Below are 17,495 nucleotides of genomic sequence, written 5' to 3'. Positions count from 1 at the left end.
ACAATTAGGGATGGGCAATAAATGGCGGCCTTGCCAGCGATGCCCACATCCCGTGAGCAAATCAAAAAAATACATCGCCTGCCTATGTTCAATATGAAGGATGACTACTTCGGTGAGGTATTGAAGGGCAGCGGGTGCCTGTGGATCTGTACACCATCATGAATCGGTAACTGCAGGGCAGGAAGGAGAAAAATAAGGAGGAAAAATAAATTAAAATATATGAGGGAGGGGGAAGGCGTGTGGGAGGCAGGTGGGGGGGAATCGATTTCATGGCAATCAGCTCACCCCAGTCATATTAAAGATGAAATAGCAGCGCATTGGGAAAGCAGTGGCAGAATCAGTCCAAGTCAGCATGGATTTATGAAAGGGACATCATGCTTGATAAATCTTCTAGAATTTTTTGAGGATGTAACTAATAGAGTGGACAAGAGAGAACCAGTGGATGTGGTGTATTTGGACTTTCAAAAGGTTTTTAACAAGGTCCCACACAAGAGATTGGTGTGCAAAATTAAAGCACATGGTATTGGGGGTAATGTATTGATGTGGATAGAGAACTGGTTGGCAGACAGGAAGTAAAGAGTAGGAATAAACGGGTCCTTTTCAGATGGCAGGCAGTGACTAGTGGGGTACCGCAAGGTTCAGTGTTGGGACCCCAGCTATTTACAATGTACATTAATGATTTAGTCGAAGGAATTGAATGTAATATCTCCAAGTTTACAGATGACACTAAGCTGGGTGGCAGTGTGAGCTGTGAGGAGGATGTTAAGGGGCTGCAAGATGACTTGGACAGGTTAGGTGAGTGGGCAAATGCATGGTAGATGCAGTATAATATAGATAAATGTGAGGTTATCCACTTTGGTGGCAAAAACAGGAAGGCAGAATGTTATCTGAATGGTGACAGATTAATAAAAGGGCAGGTGCAATGAGACCTGGGTGTCATAGTACATCAGTCATTGAAAGTTGGCATGCAGGTACAGCAGGCGGTGAAGAAGGCAAATGGCATGTTGGCCTTCATAGCGAGAGGATTTGAGTATAGGAGCAAAGGGGACTTACTGCAGTTATACAGGGCCTAGGTGAGGCCACACCTTGAATATTGTGTGCAGTTTTGGTCTCCTAATAAGAAGAAGGACATTCTTGCTATTGAGGGAGTGCAGCGAAGGTTCACCAGACTGATTCCCGGGATGGCAGGACTGACATATGAAGAAAGACTGGATTGACTAGACTTATATTCAATGGAATTTAGAAGAATGAGTGGGGATCTCATTGAAACATATAAAATTCTGATGGGATTGGACTGGTTAGATGCAGGAAGAATGTTCCCGATGTTGGGGAAGTCCAGAACCAGGGGTCACAGTTTAAGGATAAGGGGTAAGCCATTTAGGACCGAGATGAGGAGAAACTTCTTCACTCAGAGAATTGTGAACCTGTGGAATTCTCTACCACAGAAAGTTGTTGATGCCAGTTCGTTAGATATATTCAAAAGGAGTTAGATGTGGCCCTTACAGTTATAGGGATCAGGGGGTATGGAGAGAAAGCAGGAATGGGCTACTAAAGTTGCATGATCATATGGAATGGTGGTGCAGGCTCAAAGGGCTGAATGGCCTACTCCTGCACCTATTTTCTATGTTTCTATGTTTCTTCTTCTTCTGCTAAGGCGGTCCCTCTTATCGAGGATGACTTGCTTCCACACCAAAAAGGGCAAAGTTCACAGATGTTTCAATGAAGGACCTGATATTCCAGGTCCCGCACTACATGTTGAAGGGTAGAAGATGCCTGTGCGTGGACTTTTTTACTGTGTGGTGACCATTGCACCCCAGCCACCACATGGGCTTGACAATACTAGCTCTTGGTCCAGTGGCAAATGTTAACCAGGATAACTGGAGACTAGGTCTAGTGCATGGGCCCAGTGTGCACACATATCGCAGTGTAGGCTGGCACGTGCTGCCCCAGGGCCCTCGCCCCTCCTGGGCCCCGATCAGGAGAGGTGAGTGCTCACGCTCCAATCAGCGACCTGGATTATGGTGATGTCCAATCTAGTTGCCTTCTTCACTGCCGTCGCCCTCCTGCACCAGCGCGCGCCGCACCCTGAAGTGGTACACTCCTTTTATGGCTCCGACCTGCCGCTGGTGTTCTCACGCACATCGGGGCCACCAGTAAGGCAGTAGTGGCAAATCTCCGCTGTATAAGCAGCATCATCAAAGTCTGTTCATCAATGTCGGATGGTGTGACACGAGCAAATACTGCACAACAGTCAGGGGGTAAATTTACCTTAACCTACTGAGCGGGATCAGGTGACATGTCCGTTTTACATGTGCCCAATTTTACTCTGTGCTGACATCAGTGAACAGTAAAGTCAGGCGGGGAGTTCAAAGGGTCGTTGGCCCGAGCTGGCCTTTCTCCACTGGGCAGTTCTGGTTAGATTGACCCCGCAGTGTCTCAAACACTCAGTACCTGGATCGTCAGTCAGGCAATAATGGATCCCCAAGGTTAATCCGTTTCAGAACTGATGAGAATCAAGGAGTATTTCCATAGAATCAAATGGTTACAGCATGAGGAAGGCCATTCAGCCCGTCGAGCCCGTGCTGGCTATTGGGTCGGGTGGGGAGGGGGTGAGGGGGTGGGGGGAGCAGGGGGCTGGGGGTGCAGTGATGGGGCTGCTGCAGGGGGGAGAGGGGGGCAGAGGGGGTGCGGGTGGGAGCTGCAGAGGGGTGGTTGCGGGGGGGGATGGGGCTGCAGGGGGGGGTGCAGAGTGGGCGGGAGGTGGCTGCAAGGGGGAGGAGGGGTGCAGGGTGTGGGGCTGCAGGAGGGCGGGAGGCGGGGGGGTAAAATGCCTTCACCTTCACCTGGTGTGCACTCCAGTTTCTGTCTCTTGCTACATACAAGCATGAACAAAAGCAGCTGAGGTTCTCCCTTTGGTACACAAAAGATTTTCTGTTTGCAGTCCTTTGTCACAGCTATAACTACAAGGGAGCATTAACGCCCCAAATCCTCACCTTCAGGCTAAAGTAATGTCAGCAACTTGAGCGCATTCCTCCCTAAAGTCTATCCTGCACCAAGTACTTGCATGTTCAAAGCTGCAAAGTCTCAAAGGTCTTTGAATACTTGTTCAAAACATGTCGCATCCTGACATTGTCAATCAGAACAGCCGAACTAACGATCTTTTCATTTACTGAAGAGTGTTTCTCTCTCTTCCCCGCAGAAATGATGGAATTAAACAATGTCGTTACTTTCGGGGGCATTGCAAACAGCTCCAGTTACCAAACGTTCTTGCTGGATGAGGAACGAGGCAGACTCTTCGTTGGGGCCAAAGATCACATATTCTCTTTTAATCTGATCAACATAAACAAGGATGTTTTGAAGGTATGTGCCTGCGTGACATGGAAGAATATAACCGACTCCCCCCATCCCCTTTAGTACACATCTTACAGAAAACAATGCAAGGTTCTATTTGACAATATTAACTTGTTGTGAAGACATAAACACTGGGTTCCGCACCACACGCGACTGAGAGGGTGGGAAAAGCAACGACATCTCAGGCATCCGTCACAGGCGTTATTTTCCTTGCCAATTTCCTTTCCTCTTTTCTCCTCGAGCCCCATTTCTGTGAATGCCTCCACCTGCCAGGCACCATCTGAGACCTCCCACAAGGCCGTTAGTCATGGCAGGCACCACGGCCGATTGTATTGGGCATTGTGGGAGGAGCACTGGGCAGAGTGGGGAGCTGTAGGACTTGGGGGGACTGGACATGGTGGGCACCAGTACTGGAGCGGTGCACATGGAAGAGGAACTCCATCTTTTAAAGATTTAAAGGAGGTTTATCCTCTAATATGAAAGGCAACAGTGAATCATAGAAATAACAGAAGCTGCCATTTAACTCATCTTGCCTAGTCCAGCCTCAGGTATTTACTTTAATCACATCTCCCTGCCCTGTTTCTGTAACCAGTTATAGTGTTCCTTTCCAAATACTCATCCTTTTACCTGATAAATAATGTGAGAATCTCTGGGTCAACAGTGACTTGTATGAAGACGGTGAAGCCTCCACGTTGTTTAATCCTGACTCTAAGTCCCTTTGGTACAAATTTGATAAACACTGGAAACAGACTTTCACTATTTACCCTCTTAAAATGTTAATAATTTTGAAAGCCTCGATTAAATCTCCATTTCAGTTTCTCCGTTACAGATAAGAAGCTCTTATTTTTCAAGCCTTTTTTCATAACCATAACCTTTTATTGTCAGTATTGTTCTAGTAAATTTACACTGCACCATTTCAGTGGCTCTAATATTTTCCCTAGACTGAGATGCCCAGAACTGCACACAATACTCCAGCTGTGGCCTAACCAATGTTTGGTACAAACTCAAATTCACTTCTTTGCTTCAGTATTGAATGTATAAAATTCTGGATTTTCTACTTGTGTTTCAGCTTTGAACATGTATCTGCCCCACCTATATTTCTCTGTTCCTCTATTCTGTTAAGAATCTTTAATATATCTGAATTGAACGGCATTTGCCACCTCTCTGCCCACTCAGCTCATCTCTGTATATCTTCCCACAATCACTCACAGTCTGCTTTCCTACCCACCACTAAAGTATCAGTCCCAGTTATAACCTCAATCTTGGGATTTGAATCCAAAAGTGCTATCAGTTGGACCAAACTGAGCTTTATAATAATATTGTTGTTCAATCAATCATAGGCATCTGTTCTATATTTTTTAGGTTAATTCTGCAAGTAATATGATTTTTGTTAACTTCTGAAATATTAGTTATTAGTAACCATAGAAATATATTCCCTTATTTATTGACCAGTTGGATTTATGGAATACAGCACATCATTCACATTAATATCATAAGTGTGTACATACAAGTGTGTGTATCTACATATAGCTTACCTGTTGTATTATAATCAGTTCTGGTGATATCATGTCTATCATTCACTCACTACAAAATTGATTTTTATAACTTTTTAAAAAGTGTAAAATGTTAAATATATTGAAATGTCACCATTCACTAATGGCGTACAAACGTGATAGGTTTGCACAAATTTCCTTTATTCACTATTTTAATAGAGGGGTTTAAAATCAAATGAAAATAAACAGATTACAATTAAAATAAATCATTTGCAGGCTGTACAATTGTGCACACTCGATGAACTGTATTATTATCACTTCAAAGATCTTCCTAACTCAATTGTGACAGACTCTTGTGAGTTATTGGGTGTGTCACACTTGTATTAAACAGCTGGTCATTCATCCATCCCCGCTGTGCATCCTCGGTGTATAGTGTGTATCTTTACAATGTAGCTCCAATGATCTTTGTTCTCCAAAGTTAAGGAGTTACATTTAATATACAGAACGGAAATCAGCACATTCTGCCTACGCATTAATAAAAGTGCAAAATTATTTATTTTATTCCACTGCAGGTCAATCATTATAGAGTAATCTCTTTTTTAACTGTCCATTTTATTAGAAAAAGAAAATGGTAAACTTGCTCACATAATGGCGCCATTGCAGTACATGTTGCTAAGCTCCGCTCTCTCACTGTTGCCTCTCCTCCATTTCCCAGTTCCATTAGACTGCCCTTGTATGGCTCCACTGCTATCTGTCCGAATGCAGCCAGTGTCCCTCCTGCTCCCACATGATTATCTCCAGAGTTCCCCCAGGTTCTATCCTTGACGCCCTCCTCTTCCTTATCTCCACATTGTCCTTTGGCAACACCATCTGCCTGCACAAGCCAGCTTTTACACGCACATTGATGATGATTAGATCCACAACTCCTCTCCAGCCCACGTTCCGCTTTGTTTTCATAGACTGCCTGTCTGACACCAAGTCATGGCTGAACCCAAACTCCCTCCAATTTAGCTTTGGGAAGACTGAAGCCATCCTTTCCTGGCCCCGCCATAAACTACACTTCCTTTCCCCTGATTTAATTCCATCCCCGCCGACTTGCTCAGGCTGCACCAGTCTGTACGAAATCTTGGCATTCTGTTCAACTCTGAGTTGATTTTCAACCCCAATTCCTTTCCATCCACCTGCACACATGGCCTGTCATAGCCTCTCTGCCACTTTTGTCACCAGGGCTTGTTGGATCTGACCTTCTCCTTCCTGGCCTCCCAGCCTGTGCTGCCCACAAACTCCACTTTGTTCAAAGCACAGCCTCCCATTTCCGATTCCACACACCGTGTCATTGTGCCCGGAATCACACTCTCGCTTTCTGCTGAATCTTATCTGCCTTTAGTGGGGAGCGATGAGGCTTCACGCGTTCACGCTTGCTAATAATGCTGTCCATCAAGATGTGTTTTTCCAGGGGGCTAGCAAGACTCCTGCTGCCTTGAAATGGAATATTTTGATTTTGGGGAATTCTTTAGCACAACATGCAAGCCAAGGCAGGTTGTTTAACATCCTGAAACGGGACACTTCTTGCTTCTGGGAGACAGTTCAGCACACACTGGCTCCAGTGTCAACTGAGAAAACGCACCTCCACTATGGCAGGTGGATTTGAGAGATATGTAACCATGGGAAATTAATCCATAGCTTTGTGGTTGAGAAGTGAGTAGTTGACTCAGAGAACACGCAACATTTCATTTCGACAGTACAGACTTCTCACACTTCAAAGTGGAACGCAAATCTTAATTTTCAGTGCTCTAACAGATAACTGATGGCTCAGAGTAAAAGTGTTTTCTGAAGCAGTCATTGAGTACATGGCTCTGTGGTTTTGAGGAATCAACTGGCATTATAGAGAGATTTGAGAAAAATGTCTGTCTCAGCAGATCTTATTTCTATAATTTTCAACAGTGCGTACATTAGACATTCAACCCCCAAATCCCTTTCTCTATTTCAGGATTCCAAACCTTTTTTGTTTAATTTCTCATCGCCAAAGAGCTCACCTCTACTTGTCCTTATAGAGAATCAGCCCTTTGCAACCATTCTTACTCCATCCTGACAGACAGCCAGTGAAGCACAATCAATGATGCGTGACCAGTCACACCCATACCACACACACAACAGATTATTGAGCTATCTGTTTGCAGCAACTTCAATTCTTCACTGCACGAGCTCCCACTGACAGCCTCTGTGTCTGTGGTGACCCTGACACTGCCACCAGCCCAACTCTGCAGGCCGCAGGGAGAGCTTAATAAATCCAGAAATGGTTCCGATTTAACACAGGTCATTGAGCTTTCCATTTGCAGTCACCCTAATTCTATCTGCTGCAGTAACAATTGTCATCTACTGTTCATTCAGATTGTACAACTACTCCAACAGAGCGCACTGATGATCATTTAATAACCCCCAAAACCAGCTCACTGACCAAAATCTTCCTGTTGCCATTTCAGTTTTCTGAGTAGAATGCCACTGCAGGGTGGATTCTATGCACAAAGCAAGGTACCTCATTCACCATGTGTGCACACTGGCAAATCACGGACTGAATCATAGAAATTTACAGCATAGAAGGAGGCCATTCAGTCCATCGTGTCCGCGCTGGCTGACAAAGAGCTATCCAGCCTAATCCCACTTTCCAGCTCTTGGTCCGTAGCCCTGTAGGTTACGGCACTTCAGGTGCACATCCAAGTACTTTTCAAATGTGGCGAGGGTTTCTGCCTCTACCACCCTTTCAGGCCGTGAGTTCCAGACCCCCACCATCCTCTGCACCTGCAATTTCTCGATGCACAAGGATGGAGTGTGAGGTACCTGTGAAAAAGTGGAAAATCTACCCTGTAATTATATATACACTGAATTAAAGAGATATATGCTCAAATATGTATGCTCAAAATATTCCTTTTTAATGTGGTCTGGTAAATATGTTGGAGTTTGAGAGATTATAATAAGAACATAAGAAATAGGAGCAGGAATAAGCCACCTGGCCCCTCGAGCCTGCTCTGCCATTTAATAAGATCATGGCTGATCTGATCTTGGGCTCAGCTCCACTTCCCCACCCGCTCCCGTAACCCTTTACTCAAAAATCTGTCTATCTCCGCCTAAAATATATTCAATGACCCAGCCTCCACAGCTCTCTGGGGCAGTGAATTCCACAGATTTACAACCCTCTGAGAGAAGAAATTCCTCCTCATCTCAGTTTTAAATGGGCAGCCCTTTATTCTGAGACTATGTCCCCTAGTTTTAGTTTCCCCTATGAGAGGAAACATCCTCTCTGCATCCACCTTGTCGAGTCCCCTCATTATCTTATATGTTTCGATAAGATCACCTCTCATTCTTCTGAACTCCAATGTGTATAGGCCCAACCTACTCAACCTATCCTCATAAGTCAACCTCCTCATCTCCGGAATCATCCGAGTGAACCTTTTCTGAACAGCCTGCAATATCCTTCCTTAAATATGGAGAACAAAACTATACGCAGTACTCCAGGTGTGGCCTCACCAATACCTGTACAGTTGTAGCAGGACTTCTGCTTTTATACTCTATCCCCCTTGCAATAAAGGCCAACATTCCATTTGTCTTCCTGATCACTTGCTGTACCTGTATACTAACTTTTTGTGTTTCATGCACAAGGACCCCCAGGTCTCTCTGTACTGCAGCATTTTGTAATTTTTCTCCATTTAAATTATAATTTGCTTTTCTATCTTTTCTAACAAAGTGGATAACCTCACACTTTCTCACATTATACTCCATCTACCAAATTTTTGCCCACTCACTTAGCCTGTCTATATCCCTTTGCAGATTTTTTGTGTCCTCCTCACAATTTGCTTTCCCACCCAGCTTTGTATCATCAGCAAACTTGGCTACATTACCCTCGGTCCCTTCATCCAAGTCATTAATATAGATTGCAAATAGTTGAGGACCCAGCACCAATCCCTGCGGCACCCCACTAGTCACTGTTTGCCAAAGGAAAATTACCCATTTATCTCGACTCTTTGTTCTCTGTTAGTTAGCCAATCCTCTCTCCATGCTAACATATTGCCCCCAACCCCGTGAACTTTTATCTTGTGCAATCACCTTTTATGTGGCACCTTATCGAATGTCTTCTGAAAATACACCACATCCACTGGTTCCCCATTATCTACCCTGCTCATTACATCCTCCAAGAACTCCAGCAAATTTGTCAAACATGATTTCCTTTTCATAAAACCATGCTGACTCTGCTTGATTGAATTATGCTTTTTCAAATGTCCTACTACTGGTTCCTTAAAATGGACGCCAGCATTTTCCTAATGACAGATATCAGGCTAACTGGTCTATAATTTCCTGCCTCCTTTTTTAAATAGGGGCGTTACATTTGCAGTTTTCAATCCGTTGGGACCGCCCCAGAATCCAGGGAATTTTGATAGATTACAACCAATGCATCCACTATCTTTACTGCCACTTCTTTTAAGACCCTAAGATGTAAGCCATCAGGTCCTGGGATCTTGTCCACCTTTAGTCCCATTATTTTACCAAGTACTACTTTTTTAGTGATAGTGATTGTATTAAGTTCCTCCCTCCCTATAGCCCGTTGATTATCCACTATTGGGATGTTTTTAGTGTCTTCTACTGTGACGACCGATACAAAATATTTGTTCAACGTCTCTGCCATATTGGCATTTTTATGGTGCAATGTATACCACAGTTTAATGGTAATAAGATGCTGTATTCTTGAACTAAAGAGTAGTGTTAAGAAAATGTAACACCACAATATAACATCATTTGCAAAGCCTGTTGCTCACACACTGCTACACTGAAGCAAGCTCGAACATTGTAGAAGTATTGTATTGTCATCTTAACTCTGTGTAAGGGGTTCTCGGGGAGTGTTGTTGTGCCTTGGGTGTCTCTCTCTGGGCTTCTGCCCTCACAGCTTATGCCTGGCCTGTGAGGTACCCTGAGTGCTGCAAGAGCACCCCTGGAGAGACTGTGTCCACAGATTATGAAGGGGGTTTTTGAGATTCGTGCGTCCCCACAGCTTATGCCTAGCCTGTGAGGCACCTGTGAGTGTCAAACACTCCTAACCCCTTCTTCCCTAGCCTGTGACACACAGTTGAGCATTTTCGAAGCGCTCCTAGCTTCCCTTACACTGTTCTGACATAAGACTCACGATCAGGAGATGTAATACAATAGAACTGAGACAAGGTGATTCCAAGAGGAACTTAGGCTTCCAATTTATTTGACAAGGTGTATCTCAACAAACAGCAATACACCAACAAAACAATCCCCCTAAATCCCACTAAACGGACACAATGAAAATCTTTACACAAGTTTAGCAGCACAATGCCCAACCTCCCACCTTTCCTGGCCTAACTGAGTTGGGAGTTCTGGGGACCAGAGGTTATACTCACTACTGTGCCTTCTGCAGTCTGGTGGTTTGTTTCTTCTATCTTCGGTGTCTTCGGACACTGGTTTTCCTTCAGTGTCGAGAGGCTTGCTGGTTGTTGGATGACGAGGGCAAGGAACCACACACACTACGTCAGAAACTCCTTTTTATAGCCAGATTATCCAGTCTGCCTCTCCTGCTGAAATCGATCCTTCCCATTGGTGGACTTTGTGATTTTGAAAAATGCAGCAGTTTTAGATTATTGCGGGTTTTTTCCACTGATGTTAACCTACTCAAGGTTTGAGTGGGTGTTGATTGCGTTGGCCTCCTGTAGCCATTGTGTAGGCCCTTGGGTTGTTTCGAGTTCCCTAGTTTTCTGAAGGTCTGCATAATTTCCCTCCAATTCAGTTTTTCTAACCTACTCAAGGTTTGAGTCGGTGTTAATTGGGTTGGCCTCCTGTAGCCAGTGTGTAGGCCCTTGGTTTGTTTTCAGTTCCCTAGTTTTCTGAAGGTCTGCATAATTTCCTTCCATTGTGTAAACATGGGGAAGACAATAGCCCGATAATGGCAGTGAGTCAGTCCCACAGTTTTCGAGCAAGTGCTCTCCCATTGGCTTGAAAGCCCCATGCTTCGGGCTGACTCTGTCCCACCATTGGCCCTCCGGTGTCCTTCCCCGTCCAATCACTGCTCTGCCAAGGTCAAACTGTCTCAGTTTCAATTCACAGCACAGACCGATCCCACAGCCGTTTTCCTTCTGGGTAAAATGAGGGGGTTTTCATCCTCCCCTACAGCTGGGACCTCAGTTTAAACCCTCTCTGCAAAGATTCCCTCTCTGCTTGCTTTATGGAGCTGCACTAAATTAATTGGTTAATCTGATTCTAGTTCATAATGAGTACCAAAAAAATCTTAATTAAAAATGGGAGGCCGGGAGGATAGATGGCTCAGGGAATGGAGGTGATACTTTGATGCAGTTGTCTTTTGAGAGTGGATAATACATCAGGAACTTTGCCCATAGTGTAACCTGTGCTATATTTGGCCTGGGGGCCTTCAATAGTGGCAGTCAGTGAGAAAAATGAAAAAACAAATTGTTCCATTCCCCACTGACATGTCTTGATGAGCACAAACTTCACATAAATAGCAGAGCGAGTTCTTGGGTCTGCATGTCAATCAGCCCACACATACACCAGCACATTCCATAGTCAGCAGCAGGAGAAGGAGAAAAAGACTTGTACTTAACTGTGTCTTAAAGGTACTTAGCTGATCCCAATCGGCCACCCATTGGCAGAGAGGACTACACATTCCGGGCACACCAAGCAATTCAAAATAAACATTGGTGAATTGTCTCCACGGTCACAGATTGAATTTGTCTGTCAAACAGTCCTGTCACTTATATACAAGGGAAGTCATTGAATAGAAATAATATATCATTCAGTTTAAAATAAGCTTGACAATTCTGACGTCTCAGTACTTGGATTTCCAGTTTAAAGATTAAGATATAAAGTTGTAAATACCACTGGGTGATGTCATACAAATGCCTAATGCATTTATATCAAATTTCTCTGCCTGGCATTTTAACAAAAGCATTAAAGCTTGTGTTAAAATTACAAGAAGAGGCCTTTGATTTGAGCATGTTAAGTGTCTGTATGAGTACAATGTCCTTGTATTTATTCCCCATCACCCTCTCCCAACTCGCCCTCCCCTCCAGCAGCACCAATGAGGTCACCTATTTCACTGAATTGTTAGTTTATATATATTGTAAATATTTGAAATGCTGCCGCTCTAAAGGTTGTTTGACAAAGTTACTGTAGTCAGTGCACGAAAGGAATATCCGGAATTGTCCATTTTTCCACAATGTTCTTTTGTTCCTCTTCTTGTAAAGCTTCACGTAAAAAGTTATAGAAATTGGTCATAACTTTCAAAACAACATGAAAACATCATCCACGGGACATTTCAGATCTGAGTAGTTTGTGCACTCTTGTGAAAAAGATAAAAATTATGATTTTAGCATTAAAATTTCTAACTTCATTTTTGGGTGTCAAGGTTGGTGAATGAGATGAAAATAATGCTTTAAAATCAAAGGCAGCGGCGATTAAAGTAATTTTAATAAGCACTTATCATCGTTTACAAATGTCACAGTATGAAGTGTAACATGTTAATGATTCAAGAAGAAATCAGTTTGTTGTGAGGTTAATTCAGTTTTAAATTGCTTTATTTCAATCAGCATAAAAGTGCCTCACGGTTTATTAACCCCCTTTTATGCTGTTAATTATTGTTTATAATTATTAAGAAAAGGCAAAATCAAATGATCAGATCCCCATCTAAAGGAAGGATTGCCATAATGATGGACCAATTCCTTTTGCTAAGCGTGAAGCTTTATAAAATAACAGCGACATTCCCAAGTTCATTCCCTCTCACGCACTTTCCACCTTCAGGCTCTCTAAGTGGAAGAGCAAATTGCTGCGTTATTTGGACCCTGCGATGTTCTCTCGATTGGTCTACATGACACATGCTTCGTTGTTGGGAGAGGAATTTGCTCCGAATGTGTTAAATGTATCATTACAGTACACAATGTAATAGTTGCCATAATGTGTTTCCTTGTATTTATTCCCCTTCTCCCTCTTCTAACCCCTCCCTGAGCACAACCACTGAAGTAACTGACGTCCATTGTGACCGTGACAATCTCCCATTTTTAAGGAACTCTCTAATAGCCTATGTGCTGGTGAAACTCAAGCTTTTCAAACCACAACCTGACTCTAAGCCTCCTGAAAAGAAGTTGGGTTTTGGACAACCAGAGCTCCCCTGACAGCAAATGGTGGTCCATTTTGACCCGGTCTTACTGTTGGGTTGCAGGTCTTGGTAAGCTGATCACAGTGTAGGAATTTCCCAGTTTTATTTTGATAGTTACCTGAACATTGGACTGGATTTATAGGAATTGCTGGCCCTAAAAAGACCAGGTTGTCTAGTTCACCGTATACCAGCCTGGTAGTCACATGATACAATGATAATGGAGTTGTTGACTGGTCGAATGTTACTATTTCCCACAATGTGACTGATCACCGAACTTCACAAAGCAGTGAGTTTTGTTCTCAGCCTGTTTTAAAGACAAACACGAACATGGATGGCAAGCACGATACAACATCAGCGATTGTTCATTGTGGTGTCCTGAATACACTGGGTTAAAATACTCGAGCCTTTTGTTTGCACGCAAAGTCTTTTATTGAAGCCTTTTGCATTCTAAATTCCACACTTCCATCACATCTATCCTGACCAACTGCGACTGGCTCCCGCCCTCCAGGGCACTGACATTAGAAACATAGAAACATAGAAAATAGGTGCAGGAGTAGGCCATTCGGCCCTTCGAGCCTGCACCACCACTCAATAAGATCATGGCTGATCATTCACATCAGTACCCCTTTCCTGCTTTCTCTCCATACACCTTGATCCCTTTAGCCGTAAGGGCCACAACTAACTCCCTCTTGAATATATTCTACGAACTGGCATCAACAACTCTCTGCGGTAGAGAATTCCATAGGTTAAAAACTCTCTGAGTGAAGAAGTTTCTCCTCATCTCAAACCTAAATGGCTTACCCCTTATCCTTAGACTATGACCCCTGGTTCTGGACTTCCCCAACATTGGGAACATTATTCCTGCATCTAACCTGTCCAGTCCCATCAGAATTTTATATGTTTCTATGAGATCCCCTCTCATCCTTCTAAACTCCAGTGAATACAGGCCCAGTCGATCCAGTCTCTCCTCATATGTCAGACCTGCCATCCCGGGAATCAGTCTGGTGAATCTTCGCTGCACTCCCTCAATAGCAAGAACGTCCTTCCTCAGATTAGGAGATTAAACTGAACACAATATTCCAGGTGAGGCCTCACCAAGGCCCTGTACAACTGCAGTAAGACCTCCCTGCTCCTATACTCAAATCCGCTAGCTATGAAGGCCAACACACCATTTGCCTTCTTCACCGCCTGCTGTACCTGCATGCCAACTTTGTTTTCATTTTGTTTTCATTTTCATATCCCTCCATGGCCTTGTGAATCCACCTGCCCCTTCCGCCTTACTGATCTGGTGCACCAGGGTGTCACCACTCTATGGCAATTAATTACAGCCTTTCCATTCTGTCTTGGCACTGACCTCACCTTCAAACATATCCTCAAAACCCAGCTCTCCAACCACGCCTTCTTCACTTCTGGAACCTTTCTGCCATTTCCTGCTAAATATCCTTTGGTCACTTGTAAAGCTCCTTGGGGTGTTTCTTATCCGAAAAGCCTGATGTAATTTTACATTTTATTGTAATTCATTTCTGGATAAGTATCATCGCAACTAAATTGAAAACTGTTAATATTCTACGAAGTAAATAAGTTGTCCTTGTTTCTTGGTTGACTTTTCAGATTGTGTGGCCTCCGACACCTACCAGGAGAGATGAATGCAAATGGGCAGGGAAGGATCTTGGGGTAAGAATGACATTTTACTGATAGTATAGTTTAACATCAGTACACGGCTATTAATCCTCACTGTCAGTAAACGTGAGGTAGTGCATGTGGATAACACTGGTCACACTGATGTTGAGAAGTTGGAGATCTTGCTGGAGGAGTTGCTGCAGAGGAGGATGGTGCTGTTGGGACTGACGGCCATCCTTCAGTAAAGACACAGGGCCAGCTTTAGGTGTGAAATCCCCAACTCAATCGTTGCTGTTACCTCAGGTGCCCACACCGAGCTAAACATGAGGGCGAGGTAGTAACAAGAGGAAGATGATGGTCAATGTGCTTCTTATTGATGCATACATTCTTTTTGGAGCCCATCAAGCATTGGTACAACCCAACTCCCACACCCTCAGTAAGGTCCCAATTAAACCACTGTGCTTTTGCACACAGCCTTTCATTGCTGAAAGGGAAGCTGTTTCTTGCAGGTAAAGGTGGCAGACATTGAACAGCGGACAGACTCTCAGGTCTTCAGGCTGAAGCAGTGCTCTGGAGCCTCACACTCAGCTTAGGCAGGGAACCATAGTTTAATGTTAATGACATGGTAATGAAGACCACACATGTGGTGTAATGTGAGCTTGTTTCCCCATGAATCAGGCATGTGACTAGCGCCCGGCATGTTTATGAAGAATTTGTGTTAGTGTTTTGCTGCACGTGATACATGGAGGCAGAGAGACTGTGGTCGGTGCTGGCTGCTCGCTCGTCCTGCCCACCCAGCACTGAGTGAGCCGCGATATACCGCCCCACCCAATCGGTACAACTCACCGGATTGACACTGGTGATGGTTTTAGATTTCAACGTGTAAGATAAGACCCAATTTCATATATTAAAAATGGATTTCCTTGACACCTTAGTGAACAGAATACATGTATTTGCCTGCAGATAAATTATTACAATACTTTGTTACAGCATCTTTTCATTGATGCTGTGTTATGACCTGCGTTACAAGAAAACACTTCAGTACCTCAGATCAAGTGCCCAAATATTTGCACAGAAATATTTCCCGAACAATGGCCATTCTCATTCATACAAAATCAAGCATTGGTTGTCTGGAGTCATGGGGGGCGCGGGGGGGGGGGGGGGGAGAAATTCCCTGGGGGCAGTAACCGGCTCACGGCAGGACTTCCTGTGCCTGGCACGGATATCCCGGCCACGAAATAAAGGTTACTGCCCCTGACAGGAAGTGGACACAGGCTTGCGCATACCACTTCCTGTTGGGGCGTGTTCGTCAGCGCTGACCGGTTCAATGCCCCCCCCCTCCTCGGGTAAAGGGTCCGGCCACTGCGCGCTCTGCCAGGCCTTTGACGGCCTCCAATGGGCCCACAGGGTGGCGTGGTGCTGAGGTCACGGCCCGGCACCGAGACAGAGAAGTAAAGAAGAGGCTGACCGGTGATTCGGCCAAACAGGTAAGATGGCGGCACAGTGACGCTCCCCAACCTCCCCTTTAACTCCCGCCCCGCCAGCGGCTGTTGGCCCAGTTGGCGACCTGCCTCGCGGGGCGCTGGGCAAAATCCGCCACGGGACGGAAAGGGGTTCCGCACGCCGCTAAGGGGTCACTGCGCACGCCGATGATGTCATCACCGGTTACGCGGCGGCCCGGGGTGCTACTAGCGGAACGTGCCGCTGCCGTGCCAGCGCCTCCGCTAACTCCCGTACAATTCTGCGCGAGCGGGTAGCGCCCCACCCCGGGCTTTGCTTCCTGTTAGCCCCCCCCCAGAGGCGCTAATGGACGCTGCGAAACACGGCAATCTCTATCCTGATCTAAACACTGTTGGCAAAACCAAATAAATTAAAACGTATGTTAGCAAATAAATTTAAACTTGAAAGACAAATGATCCTTGAAGTGTTTTATAACGCAGGTTGTGAGCGCGGTGAGCTAGAGGCTCAGGGCTGCCGATCGTTGGGATGGAGACCCTGGGGGGGTGGTTTGAAGCTAAGCCTCAGCTGTCACTGAAACACACTTACTTTCACTCAGCAATCGGCAGATCTTCACTGGATAACTGGAGAAAGTTGTTGGGGCCTTTCATGAGGAGGAGCAGTGTCTGATCTATCTGGTCTCCACAAGGCACACCTGTCGACTGACAGTGGCGATGACAGAGCTCAGGCAGCTCTGTCTGTCTGGCTGAAAGAGCAAGATGTGAGCAGACATTCCGTCTCTCAGTCAGCATGTGTGTGTCCCATGATATAACCCCCGCCACACTTAGCACATATCAGAGCTGAATACTTCACAGTGCAACTTCACCAATGTCAAGGGTCACAGATAAGAACTGCTGCCAAATACAGCGACACTTATTTTTGTGCCTTAAGGAACAGTTTCAACTATTTGGAGCTGCAGATGTTCGGGAATCTCAGCCTGACCTTCGGTGCAGTTGATCTTTGTACACGTTAATCGCAGCCAGCGACAGGGGAACTAAAGGCAGGGAAACACACATAGAAACACAATCAGGGTTGTGAGTCAGTGCTGCAGTGGGAATCGGCAAGAAAGCTGTGGAAATTTGATGGACATTTCACAATCGGTGTTGTATCAAGTTGGACTCCGAGCAATTTTGCTCAGTTTCCCAGAGTACAGCATTCTGCTGATGTCCATTCATTGTCGAGGGCCAAAGCTTGTGTATATTGTCTCGTGGTCAGCAGACTAGGATTCATCTGCAGTCGCTACTTTGCGTGGTGAGTATTGTGGTCTGTAAAGCGTGCTGTCACTGGATCAGTGGGCCAGGTTGTTTATTCCCCAATTATTGCCAGCAGCTCAGTCAGTATTAACGTCGGGTCGAGTG

At 44.9% G+C, this 17,495-nt stretch overlaps 1 protein-coding gene across 1 annotated transcript in view; it reads left to right on the top strand.

The window, feature by feature from the left end:
* Window positions 1-17,495, top strand: part of sema3ab (sema domain, immunoglobulin domain (Ig), short basic domain, secreted, (semaphorin) 3Ab) — a 315,517-nt gene that overhangs the window by 125,212 nt on the left and 172,810 nt on the right. The window contains exons 3-4 of the mRNA XM_070897057.1: window positions 3,200-3,360; window positions 14,632-14,694. Of these exons, the coding sequence (XP_070753158.1) occupies window positions 3,200-3,360; window positions 14,632-14,694 (224 nt within the window). The remainder of the gene's footprint in view (window positions 1-3,199; window positions 3,361-14,631; window positions 14,695-17,495) is intronic.

The sequence above is a fragment of the Pristiophorus japonicus genome, chromosome 13 (assembly GCF_044704955.1).
Source record: "Pristiophorus japonicus isolate sPriJap1 chromosome 13, sPriJap1.hap1, whole genome shotgun sequence".
In the NCBI taxonomy this organism is placed as follows: Eukaryota; Metazoa; Chordata; class Chondrichthyes; family Pristiophoridae; genus Pristiophorus; species Pristiophorus japonicus.
This window is presented reverse-complemented; position numbering and strand designations above follow the sequence as displayed.